General features: G+C 43.0%; 1 protein-coding gene across 3 annotated transcripts in view; it reads left to right on the top strand.

The window, feature by feature from the left end:
• Positions 1-940: 940 nt before the first annotated feature.
• Positions 941-15,667, top strand: part of adamts10 (ADAM metallopeptidase with thrombospondin type 1 motif, 10) — a 54,321-nt gene continuing 39,594 nt past the window's right edge. For 2 of the 3 annotated variants that reach the window (XM_086225432.1, XM_086225431.1), the window contains exons 1-4: positions 941-1,043; positions 7,293-7,698; positions 14,677-14,816; positions 14,952-15,161. In XM_086225432.1, coding sequence (XP_086081558.1) covers positions 7,596-7,698; positions 14,677-14,816; positions 14,952-15,161 — 453 coding nt within the window. In that variant the 5' untranslated portion in view covers positions 941-1,043; positions 7,293-7,595. Of the gene's footprint in view, positions 1,044-7,292; positions 7,699-14,676; positions 14,817-14,951; positions 15,162-15,667 lie in introns of those variants that run through there. The other variant, XM_086225433.1, reaches the window with a different exon arrangement.

The following is a 15,667-nucleotide window of genomic DNA, read 5'->3' as shown; positions in this document are numbered from 1 at the left end:
TCTGCTTAAATTAACGCGCGCGCGCACACGCACACACAAACACATATCCATCCCCAATCCTCCTGCCCTTTACCTAACCATAACCTGATTCAGTGTCTGGACCTGCAAAAAGGCCCCAAATTTTGGCAACACAAAGCATGTTGGGACCTCAGAAGTATAGTGGACATCAGGTTTTTAGACCCCACAAAACCCGTCAAACGAGAAAACATACACACACCGGCTGCAGCTGCTTGCTTGGAGTCGCAGACCAGACAGCCAATCAGCAGCCTCCACTTTAATCAAGTCACACAAACACAAAACCTGACAGGATAACAGCTGTTTTCAAAATAAAAGCATCAGCACCGTTTAACTTTTCAGCGATTCAACTAATGAAATAATTGTTCTTTGACTGTCAGAGAAAAATGCTTCTCATTGCTTTCAGCTAGGGGCAGATACTTGAGAATGACAGATTACATTCAACACATATCAAGTTTCTTGTGCTTTTTCCAACATGCAGGATTTGGCATGAAAGAGGAAATGAAACAAGGCTGTCCAGTCAACAATGATACACAGAATGGAGAAAATGAGTTTCCCCTCAGGTAATAATATTCAAGTATTTCTTCTACTTCTGATTGTATTCATACATGAAAGCATTTATTAAGTGATATCTATTTTCATTCAATGTCAGTGGGTATTTCACACCTATGTGCTAATTTAGGATGGAATTGATTAGTCTAAGAGTGCACTGATCAACAAATTTGCTTTGAATTTTTGGGAGTTAGAAATCTATTTAATGGATGGAATCACTACTGGAGCTCAAACTCTCAATTCAGAGAATCGTTTCAATCCTCAAAACAGCTGACTTTTTGTTTTTACGAAACTTGAAAGTTCCAACCGGATGTTCTGCGTTACAAATATGACCAACTTGATGCGCGACTGCGGCTCTTTGGTGCTGGAAGTGGAAGAAGTTGAGTTTCCTCAGTCACCCGCCGGCGCCGCCTCCCCTCCGCTCCGCTCCGCTGCCGAGGACAGAGAGCGGAAAGTTCTGCCGGGGACACGGGAAGGTAGGTCAGCGAGGCCGGATACACTCTGTCCACTTTCATGCACAACTCTGGAAGAAGTCGGTGCTGATATGATGCTGGAAGGACGCTAATATCTCCTCTCCTAATTCTGCAGAAACGTTGCATTTAAGGTGCTGAGAGTGCATCGCATCTGCTTAGGTTGTTACTGCTAATTTGATGCGATGCTACACTGCTCCACTTATGTAGCGTCTTTGTAGGATTTTCCTCCTGAAGTCACTGACTGTAGGTCTTCTCCTCAAGAGCTTGAAGCTGGGATCTTCTCATTGGCTGATGACAGGGCAGCTTGTGTGTGTGTGTGTGTGTGTGTGTGTGTGTGTGTGTGAGAGAGAGAGAGAGAGAGAAGGCCGGTGATGTGGCCGACAGCTGACATCAGGTACACATGTGAAGGGTGACGGTGTTTCACCGGATGGGGGAGCAACTTGCAGCTTTTCCCTGTTGGGAATTACTCCCATTAAATCTGTGATAAAATGGAGCAAATATCATATAAATGCAACAAAACTCGTCATGCATGACAGCAAGAATGTGGCTGCTGTGAATGAAAATACAGAGAGGATATTCATATTATCTGACTGAAAGATTTTAAAGTTAACAAAAGCAAATAAATGGACATTTGCTTATTTGTTGTGAATCCAGTTTTCGGTCCATCCCCGTGTTAATTTATCACTGTCTGATTCATTCACTGCACTTGTGTTGTTTAAAAATGTTAATGAAAGTTTTGCCATATCAAAAAAATTTCGAATGAATCAGCCAATATTAGCTTTATTTGTAAATTGCAGTACAGAAATGCCACCATTCTCCACCAGAGGGCGCTGACAAGCTGACATTTTTGTTGTTAAATGTCCTGCTTTGCATGTTACATGATCACAAGTTTAAAAAAAAAAAAAAAAGCGACATATTGCCTTGTGTTTTTTTTTTAAGTTTACCAAAATGGGTACTCGAGCCAGCCTCAAAAAACTTGTACCGAGGTAGCAAAGTATGAAAAAAGAAACTGTAAAAGCAAAAGTACATATTCAGGTCAGTTTTACCATCTTTACAGTTTATGCATACTCACTTGGAAAATTCTAAGGCAGTATTCCATATCTACCCTGGAATAAGTCCATAGCAATCTTGAGCTTTGATTAAATCTGTTTGATAAGCAGTGATTTAGAACGTGCACAGTTTTTTCAGCACTAATTCATTTGAATGTGATGGCAGGTATGAGGAACACCTCTGTCAATAACCCAGTACAAGTACACCTGCAAACTGCAGCTTCAGACTTCTTAAAATGAGCATTTAAAAGCAGCATCCCCTCCCTCAAACTTGAACTTTATAGCAGTCACGAAGGGAGAATTTATTGGTTTAATTAATCCTGAATTAAATCAAACCTACACACACACACACACACCTACGTGGTCACTGGGGATGCAGCCTCTCTCTCTCCTGACGCGATACTTCAGCTCAGCATGTGAGTGTGTGTCCGTGCGTGCTGGTCATGCCGTGCTACCTCGTCCGCTCCACAGGTGCATACAATTACAGACCTTTATTTGTCCTAAATTCAGTGCTTTATAAAACCTTTTATTGTGATTTTATTTGAAGGATTGAAACTAACAGTTATTCTGATAATTGACAGCGAATGTATAAAATGTGTGTCAAAAATAATGATCTTGAGTTTCTCAGCGGCCAGACCAACATTCCAAAACCCCCAAAACTCTTCATTTATGTCATAAAAGATAACAAATGCAACAATTCTTGATATTTCAAGGTCTGGAACCAGGAAATGTTTGATATTTTTGCTTGAAGAAACCAAGAAACGATCACTACACGATCAAAACAGCGGGCGTTTAATTTTCTTTTGATTGATTGATTGATTGATTGATTCAAGTGTTGCAGCTGGGTTATAGAAAACGGTTTTATAGATAAAGAATAGAGCTCAAACTGTCAGAGGATTCATTCATCAATTCATTAGTCATGGTACAAAACTACTGACTGCAATTTGAAAAGAGGCTATAGGTAAAGAGAGTGATGTGAGTAATTTTAAGTCAAGAATGCCAGATGGTCTTGGTTCTAGATCTTCGTAATCTTAGCTTAGGAATTTTGGGGTTCTCATCAATACCATTCATCAATAAAATGTGATGATGAAAAGGAACCCTCTCTCCCACATCTGCGCTGTTCTCCCAAAGCTGCTGACTGACTCACTACATGTTGAGTCAGCTCTCTCTCTCTCTCTCTCTCTCTCTCTCTTGCTAAATATTGTTTCAGACTTAAGGAGCCCATTTTCAGAGTGAGGGGAGAACATCGGAGGTTCTCCGGCCTGTTTATGTTCCCACTTTTCATCTGCACACTGTTTATTTGAGGAAACCGAGAAAGGAATGCCCGCCTCTCTTTTCTCTGTCTTTACACCAGACAGAGCGAACACGAGTTTAGTCTGAGATAGATCCCCCTGAATGCTTTGTTTTATTTCGATCACTTTTTCACGTGGAGAACTTTTTCAAGGCAGGAATAATTGCTGCTGAAGCGTTCTGAAACGCTGCATCTGACTTGTGACATTCTTACGGACCATTTGATCTCAGAGCCTCACGGTCTTATTAGGGAAGGGAAGCTGCACTGCCATTTTAATGAAATAATAAACTGAATTTAAAGCTGATTCATGGGCCACTCTCTGATCAAAGTGATGTGTGTGTGCGCGTGTGTGTGTGAGTGTGTGTGTGTGTGTGTGTGTGTATGGGGGGGGCTTGCAGCTAAACTGAGGGACACTTAGCATCTGTTTGCTGCACACAGACTTTACTCTTGAGCAGGTCATATGGCTTTGATTAGTCTGTTAGTTTTCTGATAGCTCCACTCTCCCTGGCAACAGTTAGAGACAAGGACTGCATAGTTAGATCCAGTGTAACAAAAAAAACAAACATTAAAATCCTCACTGACTGTACATCCCTGACGACGCATGAACAGCATCAGCTCAATAGCCGAAAAAAAAAGTGTCAAAATGTTTCTGGGTCCGCCGCCATCATTACATTGCAGATTGGCCCACCCTTAAATTCCCACCCAATTATCCCGAGTGGTCCAACTTTTCTCTCTTTCTTGCCGTAACAACCACCCCTTTCTTCTCCCCTTCTTCTTTCCTTTTTTGCAAATTGTGATAGCGTTGGAAATTGCGCGGCCTGTCTGCGGATCAGTGCATATTCTCTCTTGGCCGAGATGGCGCCTATATGTTCGATATTACTAGCTTGTCAGATGTTTTCATCCAAGCAAAACACAGAGTGGAGAGTCACCGTATGTGTTCACTTGGCCTGCTGACCAACATACGTTTTGTGTTTTGCAAAAGTGATACAACCTAGAGGGGAAGGTTTGCACAAGATGTACAGCACCATCACCTCTGCAGGACAGCGTTGGTTTATAAAGGAGCTGTATTTTACAGAGAAAGCAGCGAGTGCATGTTTTTGTGGGGAACTTTTAAAGGCTACCCACAAATCTTTTTAAGCAGCTTTACTTAAAAAGCACCAAGGGACATCATTGTGGGGTCTGATTTTTCCCTCTTGTTCTTGTTTAAAATAAACAAGAAGAGAGTTAGGGGTAATGAAAAGCACTTGATATCAAGCTGCAAGTTTAATAACCCCACAATAAATCGAGAGCGGGAGCATAAGTAATGAAAATGGAGGGGAGTTTGGCTTGTGCAGGAAATGACTGGGAGAAAGCCTGAGGGAGGGGAAGAGAGAAAAACTTTCAGTTGTTCCATGTATGATGGAAGCAGCACCAGTACAAAGACCCCTCAGTGTTTTTGAGGCAAGTTACTGTACTGTTTGAAATGAGAGGCACATTAGGGCTCTTTTCACATCGACACACAGCCATTCCTCCACACCCCGTTCAGGGTATTAACACTCTAGAATGGCTCTCCCAGCTGGCTTGAACGGCTTACGCTCTGCTGTCTCTCTTTCATTCCCCGCGGGCTCTGCGGTCGTTTTTTTTTTTTTTCCTCTTTTCAGGAGGCAACTTGTTCCCCTTGCTCTCGTCACCAAAAGGTTTCCCATCTGCTTCCGATTACCTTTGGCTGCAGTTGGTTACCGGCCAGCCATCTGGGCCAGTGTGGCGTCTCCGCTCGCTCTTCTCTCCCCAGACGGCTCTGAAGTTGGGGGTGTTGGTGGTGGGGGGTGCAGCGACAGGAGTAAACTGGGTGGGCAGACTTTTCTGGGAGTGAGGAGAATAGCAAGGGTTTGGTTTTTAGCTGACACTGCAATCCAAAGCCAGGAAACACAGAGTAGCAAGTCCAAGAAAAGGGCACCCATGAAAATGGGACTGTTGTTATAATGGGTTCTGTGGGTCTGAGGAAGCATTGTTGTTACAACCCAGACGAACTAATGTTGGTCTAAAAAAGGGAGCTGGATAGTGGTAATTATTTAAAACAATAAACTTGTGCTTTATTTTGAAACCAGTCAAGTTAGCAGTTTGGAAATTCAATCGCCAAGATTTTAATCTGAGATTTCCATCAGTCTGAACTTTTTCAAGTGATCTTCCTCTGGCCTCTTTATTCTACATAGGAGTTAAAAGAAAGGACAACATTGTCCCTGCTACTTCTGGTGCGGAGAAATAACAATTGACTGAGAAAAAAAACTGGCATTGTGAAATTCTACGCTGATGACACACAACTGTACGTCCTGGGGGAAAAAAACAAACCTGGATGTGTCCTAGATTTTGTTCTTCAATGAAATGCGGAACTGTGCGGTCAAAAGTTTTATTGAATGGAATGATTTTAACCTGTCCAGGGTGAACCCTGGCTCTCACCCGAAGGCTGCTGGGATAGGTTACAGCCCCCCCCACCCCCCCACGACCTCAACAGGATAAGCAGTAGAAAATGGATGGATGGATGGAGTGATTCTAAAGGAGACGTCTCATTATCACCCATATCTCAAAAATGGCAATTTTGTCTGTAATCCAGAAGGGAGTGTTTGTCATTCATCTGTTAATTTAAAGAGCAATTGAATCAACTGAGAAATGCAAAAAGTCAAACAGGCAATATGATTCTTTTATATATAATCTTAATCTTATAAATAATCCATCCATCCATCGTCATCTTCCGCTTATTCCTACACATTAAGGGTCGCGGGGGGGCTGGAGCCTATCCCAGCGTCAACGGGCAAGAGGCGGGGTTCACCCTGGACAGGTCGCCAGTCCATCGCAGGGCCAACATACAGAGACGAACAACCATCCACACTCACATTCACACCTACGGTCAATTTAGAGTATCAATCAGCCTCGTCCCCAATTGCATGTTTTTGGACTGTGGGAGGAAGCCAGAGTACCAGAGAGAACCCACGCAGACACGGGGAGAACATGCAAACTCCACACAGAAAGATCCCGTGCCCGAGCCGGGACTCGAACCCGGAACCTTCTTGCTGTGAGGCCACAGTGCTGACCACTGCACCACCGTGCAGCCCCTTATAAATAATCATGTGTTGAAATTGTTTTTTCATTGTAATTTTATCCAATATTGATGAATTTATATCGCTTTTTTACGGCAGGGCACATTGTAACTTTGTCGACAGGTGCTTAACAAAGTTGTTATTATTATTATGGGGACTTTAGCCTTTTTCTCAGATGTAAACACTCATAACATCAGTCTGCTCACCAGCATGTGAGCCAATTAGCGAGCTGCAGTCAGGCAGCCAGCCAGCAAGTCACTCAGCCATACAGCCAACCACCACAGTCAGCCAGCCTAGCGGTGATGGCAACCTGCTGCTCCTCTCAAATTGGCTCATTTTGCCCCCGGATCTCTGACATAATACCCACTTCAAGCCCTGTTTGGGCATTAAGCACAGCTTTTTACAAGATCAATGGCTTCCTTTGTGTTTGAACTTTTTCCGGTGGGCAGGCAGCTTAAAGAGAGAGGCCTCAGGGGCCCCAGGTTGGGACCCGCTGTTGTCTCTGGTCATCAGAGTGAAAGACAGGGTGTTTGCCCTTTGCCAAAGCCAAGATTGATTAGCTGAAAGAACAATGCAGGGCTGGGCGGTCCTTCACTGGATGCTGAATAAGGACTGGGCAGACTGTTAACTGCATGGGTCAGTGGGATCTCATGCTCCCTTGCTCGCTCGCTCACTCTCTCTCTCTCTCTCTCTCTCTCTCTCTCTCAGTCTGGGTTTGCCTATATCTCCCTTGTCCCTCCCTTTTCTTTGAGATGAAGCCTAAATTTGTCTTTTCCCTCCCTTTCACTCCTGTCTCTGCTTTTCCTCACATAGTCACTGAACAATTTCTCTTCTGCAGGGCTACGGGGACGAATCCATACCTACCTTACCTGCTCAACCCATTTGCAAATCCTTCCAGGCCTTTTCCACGTCTATGAGGCCTTCTCTGAGGTTCCACCACCCTCACCCGCTGACACAGACACTGTAGAGGCTGCTATGTCTGTCTGACCGGTCCACTCTTCCTGAAGCCATGGCCCACCAGAGCGCTGAGCTGTCCCACTGCTAGGCGAGGGGGCATCCGAGAGGGCTGGAGACATGTTGGGACAGAGGCCCGGGGACCACTGCACTGAATTCTGTTACTATAGCTACTACTGTAGTAACCATGGAAGCGCTCTGGAGGACTGGTTTGGTCTGCACTGTCATCGTCGTCATGGCTGCCACTGAGGTCGTGGGAGGTCACAGAGATGCGTTTGCTCAGTCACAAGGTGAGCGGAGGTAACTGTGATGTAAATGCTGCCTGTAATCCAGAGCATTCAACGATGATTTACCAGTGTTAGCTGTGTCCATTTCACGAACCAGACCTCAAGTACTGCACTGTTACTTCATTCAATCTATCATGAAAGGGTTTTGACATTGCAGATATGAAAGCTGCAGTTGCTGGGAGATTGTTGACGTGTGGTTGGAAATGAGAAACATGTAGTTGCAAACACTCGTCTCCAGCTGGCCGGTCTGGTGTTTGTGGGAACCATCCACCACCCTCGACCGCGGTTGTTTTAAGAGAGCAGGATACAGGAAGGTTGATGCAAGTGTGGCCAAACAGTGTATTGCAAGAATGGTGTCTATTATATGATGCACTGCAGCACATTCCCACAGGTAAACTGTTTTAGCTTCACCCCCCCCCCCCCCCAAAAAAAATGGACTTGTTGAACTATCATGATTTTATCTGTTTGGTCCAATTTTTCTCTGTGTGAAAACAAACGGAACCAAGGAGAAGACTTTCTGGGAACTAGGATTAGCACGAACCCGCTGTAAGTGTGTGAACACCCCAAGTGGTAGTTAGGACCGCAGGTAGAAATGTATCTTTTGAATAAACAGGCTCGCCTGCACCGAGAGTTTTATTCCCTTCAGTAAAGTCGAATGCATCCCGAGAACAAAATTTGTGGGAATAATTCGGGTGTAGGCAAAAAAAACAAAGATAAATGTTTTAGCATCCTAACATGTCGTATAACTCTGCATTATTCTACAATTATAGCCTCCCACCAAATTATCAGACTGTTTTTTTTTCTTTTTATTCCATGTCAGAGAGTTTCAAAAAGAGACAGAGTGAGGTTCAGAGATTTGGTTTGAACACGCTATTAAAGGGACGTGCTTGATTCTCTAAAGTCTCTATATGTTGTGGTCTCTGGTTTATTGTCTGTCTTGGCTTCATGATCTGAAATCTGCTTTTGATTTGGCTAAAAAAGAAATCCTCAAAGACAGACATTTAATATCCATTTAATTAATGATTATAGATTTATTGTAACTTAAAGATCACCATCCTGACCCGATCCAGTACACTATAATTATTTTATTATTCCGTTTCTAATTCATATGTAAGGTAATCAGATATTTTAGGTCAGAGGCAGCTGTGGTCTGGCCTGCTAAACTTGAACTCTGCTTCCACACATCATGTTTTTGTGGCACCCCACCACCGCCATCTCTCACCACTGGCTTTCCATGTCCCTCTCGCATGCACGCTGAGGCTAAATAAATCTGAAATCCCCTGGAAGCAAAGATATAAATTCCCTGAGTGTCGGTGCGCCGTAACCCAGAACAAGGCTGTGATTGTGTATTTCCTAAACGCGACCTCTGACCCCTCACGCCTATCTGTCTCCAGTGGAGTTCCACTCTGCTGAAAGACACCACTCCAATTGTATCACGGTTCTTCCCTTCTTCGCTGCGTTCAGTTTAGTTGTCAAAGCTGCTCTAATCATCAGTCACGTGATCCTGGTGGGTGTCTGTTTGTTTGCTTGTTCATCAGCAAGAAATCTCAAAAACGTATAGAATGATCCAGTTCCTTGAGACCAGTTGGTGAACGGGTGAAGTGTCAGCTTCTGGATATCGTCTTCATCATATCAGAAAAGTTATTTATTTATTAACATAATGACGATGAAATTTGTTGAGGCCATGGATTTTAATCTGAGACAAAAGTATTAACCTCTGGGAAGTGATACGGATAAAGTTCTGTGTCTGTTTTTGCCAGTTGGAAAGACAATGCATGAACAGACTTTCACGATATCGTGTATATTCTGTATCTTGGCGGAGGTGTGTAGCTTCGCTGTTTGCATCTGAGTACATTTATGCTTTGTAAGAAGAGCAGCTGTGTCGGAGTGCGTCATACTGCCTACTTGACGGACTTAACGTGATGCTTTATTTAACTGACTTGTGATCTGATTTTGGTTTGTTCTATACTCAAAAAAGCACGTGTCTCACTTGTCTTTTACTCACCAACAGAACAAATGGGGTTTTCTTCATATAAATGTTTCCCACTCCCCCTCTCTGTTCCTCTCCATCTCTCCTTTGGACTTGACATCCGTCCAGCCTTGGCTGATATCTTAACACACATGATAACTCCTTTAAGTCATTTTTGATTAAAACTCTTACAACAGCAAATGAAATAATGGGAAAAAGGCTAGAATCATAGAAGTGTCTCTCCTGTCTTGCCAGGTCACTTGCTGTCCAGCTGTGCGCTGTATATTTTGTTAGTGTCTGTGTGTTTATGTACATGGAGAGATGAGAGGACTAATATTCACACAGGCTGCAGATAGAGCTTTGGGCTTCTGAAGCATTTTTAGCGTTCTCCTGCTCCACTAACAAAGCAAGAAACTCTGATTTCTACGATCACAATATTCAAATATTATACACACTGGTGGTCACCAACTTTTTCTAACTCAAGCTCGCTGATCATGTCACCTGACAATGAACGTAAGTTAAAACTTAAGAGTTACGCCATGTCAAACTTACCATAGCTGGAGTCCAAACCCCATTTTATAAAACAATCATTTTAAAAGTTGTTTGCTTGCCGTCTCGTGGGAGGACGCTGGCATCACGAAAAGGAGTCGTTTGAGTCTGTGAACTATTTTCTCATCATTTTAAGTATTCAGTTGTGACGGGACTCTGGTGTAAAGCAGCAATTTAATTACTTTGGTTGTGGTTGTCGAAGGAAAGAAACAGCGCCTCAGACCTCCAGTGTGAAATATCCACTGAACCAGTTGATCGGGATCATCGGCAGCGGAAACGCACTGCTGACATCTTAAAGCTGCATTATGTAGTTTGTCCGAGTGGCAGCGGGGCTCTGCTGATGCGTTCAATGCCGGTGTTTTCAAATCTGTGAATTTGAGAGTTAGAAGAGTGCCCTGCTATTTTAACGTGATTTGGAGTGAAACAACTGATTCTGACTGCACGACTTGAACAGAGAGGAAGTAAAAAGACTTGTACCCACGAGTTACCTCCAGCTCAATCTTTTCAGTTTCACCCAAAATTTGAAGGAAAATAAATTCACATAAATAGACTTGTCCCTCCCTCTGAATAGATGTAACTGGCAACACGGTAACAGCTGTAATGTTTGCTCCATTGCCAATCAAAGCCCAGACTCAGCCGGAGTAACCTTTTTTCTAAACTACTTCGCGTCCTTGAGGCGATCCATCATCACCACCAGCCTAAGTACACATAACCTCGAACCACATCTACACCGATAGAGCAAAGAGAGAGAGAGAGAGAGGAAGCATTGTACAACAGCGCTGCAATAAATCCTCCCATAATGAGAATATTCATTGGATAATATAATGTTGGGTTTTTACTGAGTCCGTTTGAGAGAGCTGTTGCTGTCAGCACCACAAATTACAGCCTCCAAGAAAGAAAATATAATAAATCACTGAAAAAGGAAATAAATCAACACGTCTCTCAAGCTGAATTTCAAACAGTTGATGCATTTTCAATATGGTTCACGCTGGATTCCTATTATTTTTGGTTGCTATTGCTAATGACCTGTGGCAGCCATATTGGATTATTGATTTTTACAAATCCTCCCTTGCATGTGATGGATTTTGTGGGCTGTGACATTTTAATGTGTGATCGGATGAGCGTGCTACATCCAGCGGACACCCCTGAGAGTTACTGGCCACAGCACTCGTCTTCAGCTTTTGTGAAGCTGTTTTGGGAACCAGCTGTTTCCGATTGTCTTCTGCAACCTTTAAGCGGATGAATGTCGAAAGCTCAGAACCCCCCACCCCACATTTCTCACTCTTGTCGTTTATAGCGGATCACAATAGAGTCTCCCACTTGTGACAGTTGTTTCAATAGCAGCTTTTGGCCTGAGGTGCTGAGGGGGCTGCCATGGAGGGAGGGATGCTTTTCCATCCAGAGGATTTCCTTCCACTGCTGATAACAGAAGCCAGGGTGATGCCGTCTTCATGGGTGGATAGGTTTATAATTGAGTTGACGAGGGGATGTCTGGTGTTAAATTTAGCAAACGCATTTCCACTGTTAATTCCTGTTTGTACTTGCCTTTGATGTCAACTTTTTGATGTTCTGAAGTTTGCAAGAAATGTGTTTGAGTTTACTGTCGCGGGATGAAGAGCGTCAGGGGAAAATGGCAGGCAGATGAGGACCAACTGGTGCAGGATGGGATGTATGTGGCGTTGCCTTCTTAACATGTGTAAAAGCTTTGCTCATTCAGGTCATTTAAACCAGACTACTTTGTGTTTCTTGGGTCCGTCTGTTGTGACATGGTCAAGAAGTTTGGATAAAGTTTGATTTATGAACATGACAAGAAATGCAACTAGCAATGTTTAAACATGTCTGTAAATGTCTTGTAGTAGATAAACATGTCTGAATGTATGAGACATGGTGGTATATAGTGTGGTTTCACAGTAAACAATAACAAAAACACTGCTGTATGCATGAAAGCCTTATGCTCCAACAGCTGGGGCGTATCTGTTGCTACAGCAGCTATCAGCACTGATCTAATACTCGTTAACTTTGCTTTTGGCATCTTCTCTAGTTGTTTTAAAAGCCTTTTTTTGTATTTGAAGGTGAGTTTATGAATTTAAAAAAGTGATTAAATGTTACAGTTACAGTGTCTTAAATGCTAACTGAATTGTAACAGACAGGCTTTCTGTGGCAGACAAAGCTGGACTGGGAAAATCAGCAAGGCCAGGAAATACAGCGGGAAAAGCAGACCCGGTCAAGCCACTTCTCTAGTTGGAGTTTTAGGAGTCTTCCACCAGGAAAATATTAGTGATTAAGACTCAATTTCCTGCATTGTGGTGACTTTTAGAGCCTGTGAATCATAAACTAATGAGCCAACAGCTAGTTACAAAGCTCTGGTTCTGCTCTTTCTTTGTATGTGTTTCACATTTGTGCAGTAAAAAGAGAAGTGAGACATTTATTGCCGCGGAGACGTTTGTAGGTTGTTGCTTAACTGTAGCATCTCTCCATCCGAAAACTTTGATGTCAGCAGCTGCACCGAGGAGATGGGGCGTGAACTTGAATGCGAATTGCATCCATTTGGGTCTAAAGAACAGCTTGTGCTCATGCATCAAATGTAACTGCGCGTTGTATCGACGCCGTCTGCCACAGTTGTGACTCCTCTGCTTTGTTCCACACGTCGATTTTCACTCCATCTCCCCGGTTATGGAGTAAATGAAACTTGTTTAACATTTTATTAGTCAAAGATTTCTTTGTTTCATGTACAGAAAGAAACAACATAGTGGCCTCAAAGCCACTCCAGTGCATCAATGCTCACTGTGGCGTTGGGTCCTCAAACACCTGACGCACAAGTGTACAACAACCTTAAAACGGTGGTTTGACTTGTGTTGGTTACGCATGCACATGAATCACTGACTAATCTGGTGGTGCCTTTCTTCTCTTTTCTCTCCCTCTCTGCTCTAACCTTGTCTTTTTCACGCATTTACTCGAGTAATTAAAACAGTAAAGACATGTTAGGAGGAGAGTTCATTGCTAATTTTTTTTCTCTCAAGGCTTCACTTCAAAGTAACTAATTTGTTTTGCTGTTTGTCATTAGTGTGGAGTTCATTCTGTGTGAGGTCTCATTAATTTCTTCCCTGGAGGTTCGTTAGACCTACTTAATAAACACCCTCCCTTCATTCGCTCCAGGAGTTTTTCCTGTGATTTAAATGTTATGGTAATAGCGCCTACCAGGGTTCATGTGATGTTGGGAAACGGCTCTGGGATTTGAAGGAAGTCGTACTTTTGAGGAGGTTTGTGGAACAAAACCCTTGGGGATTTGGTTCCAAAATTTGCAGCATTCGCATTAATATCCCACTGGTGTGATATCATGATTCCGCAAGTGAAATGTTTTATATTGTATCTAGTGTACAGATGTATGCAACAAAAAAAACCAAAAATGGGGCCAGTGCAATTAAACTTATTCTTTGTCTTTGTCAGTTCTTGGGTCTTTTTTTTCCCAGTTAAAGCTAAAACAATGAAAGAAATTAAAAGTGCTGCATAGAAAACAATAAACTACAGTTCTATTTATTACTTTTATGGATGATGTAACGAGGAATGTCAAGATCAGGTTTGAAGCTTTTTAACAACTGCTTTCTCAACTTTGTAATGTTTTTGGACTTTTTGATTAACTGAAAAATAGTCTTCAATAATGGCAACCTTAACAAAAGCTCTGATTTGAGTGTTAGCAATTAGCTGCTGCACATAGCTTAGCATCTTGTAAACACTAGGCAAAAGCTAAAGTCATTTTTCTCTGACTATTTGGTGGGCGGGAAAAAAAAGCAATTAAGAATTGGCTCTTAAAATCATGATTAAAACAATTTCAGCAATTATTCAGTTCAGTTTTATCCACTTGAGCATACTTTGTGTTCAGCTAACCATGTTAGAAACACAGTACAGCCTCATGAGCTCTTTTGAGGGCAGCATCTATAATTGGGCTTGTTGTGTATTCAAGCCAGATGTATCCCTCACCTACAGAGGGGTTTTTCCTGGTAAAGAGCTCTCCAGGTCTGTACCAGGGAGCTCTGATCTCTGTGTATTTTCTCTGTGTGTGAGGAGGCTGCTTCTGGAGGAGCTGAGGCCAAAGGTTTGAAGAAAACTGGCCTCATTTGCTTGTGACCTTTCACCTGTTCGTTAGCTTATGCCGGCTATTTAGAGTTGTATGTTTGGACAATAAATCTCCACCAGGCCCCGGTACAGACTGGGACAGACAGGAAGTATACAGTTTCACAGTAACCATGGCAACATCCACTTGGCCTCATGTGGGGCGGGGGGGGGGGGGGGGCACTTGGAGTGGATTTGTCTTGTCAGCAATGGGCCAAAAAAAGTCTGCAAGTTCATTTTTTTCTTTGCCAACTGGGTTCCTCTGTCAATAAGAAGCAAATCCTCAAATGTTTTTAATTAGAGTCGATTAAACTGATTTTAGTTTTGTGCCTCCTTCATGTCTCCCTTTCTAGTTGCCTTCCTATCCAGCCTAGGCCAGTATGAGATTGCAATTCCAGTACGTGTAGGACCTGATGGTGAGACGCTAGACAAAACAACATCTCAACACCACCGAAGAGGAAGACGTAGCACTGAAGAAAAGCCTCCAGGCTCTGTATTATGCTTTTTTTTTTTAATTATTTCTTTCATGATTTTACTCTTCTTTTTCTCTTATATTTCTGCACAATTGTAAAGCCCACTCGGAAGCTAAAACATTTATAAACCAGACTCTACTTTCCCGATCTCATAGCTCTTCTACCAGCTGTCCACGTCACGCAACAACTTCCTGCTGAACCTGACGCTGCAGGGTGGCCTGCTCTCCCGCCAGTTCAGGGTGGAGTACTGGAAGAGGGGCCGGTTAGCCTGGAGCCACCCTTACTCTCCTCATTGTCATTATGCGGGACACCTCCAAGACCAGCCGCACTCTAGCAAAGTGGCCCTCAGCAACTGTAACGGCCTGGTAAGCCTGAAACGTCCACCACTGATGCTCTGATTGAGGTTAGCAGCAGCATTGCTGGCTCAGGAATGGAAAGTCAAGTTATTCATGTTTCATCAAATCATAAAAGTCCCCCAAAACTGGTCAAATCAACCGCTGTGGTACCAATAGGTTCACACTTTTCCCTCGTGGTATTTGTAGTACTGCAAGGCAGTACAAGAAGAGATTTCTAAAAATAACTAGACAGCACTCAGAGAATGTGTACCTCTGCCAAGGAATTACTACCACTACTACTTAACATGCTCTTTATAGACCATGAACATAGTTTCATCAAAATCTCTTCATAAATTTCCCTGTCAGCTATTAGAATTAGGTCTTCTGCATTCCTGATCTTGAATGTAACCCCATCCCATCTCCTGGTGCAGAGACTCAAGGAATCTGATTGAAATTGATCAGAAAAATACTGCTCAAAGCCGTATCCTGCCAACGGACCTGCCTAGTCTTCAGGATCCAGGATCTGCGATTATCAT

This window comes from Aulostomus chinensis, chromosome 14 (assembly GCF_037954235.1).
Source record: "Aulostomus chinensis isolate RoL2024-O1b breed Wild chromosome 14, RoL_Achi_v1.0, whole genome shotgun sequence".
Classification (NCBI taxonomy): Eukaryota; Metazoa; Chordata; class Actinopteri; order Syngnathiformes; family Aulostomidae; genus Aulostomus; species Aulostomus chinensis.
The sequence above is the reverse complement of the archived record's forward strand: the minus strand, read 5'-3'. Positions and strand labels throughout refer to the sequence as shown.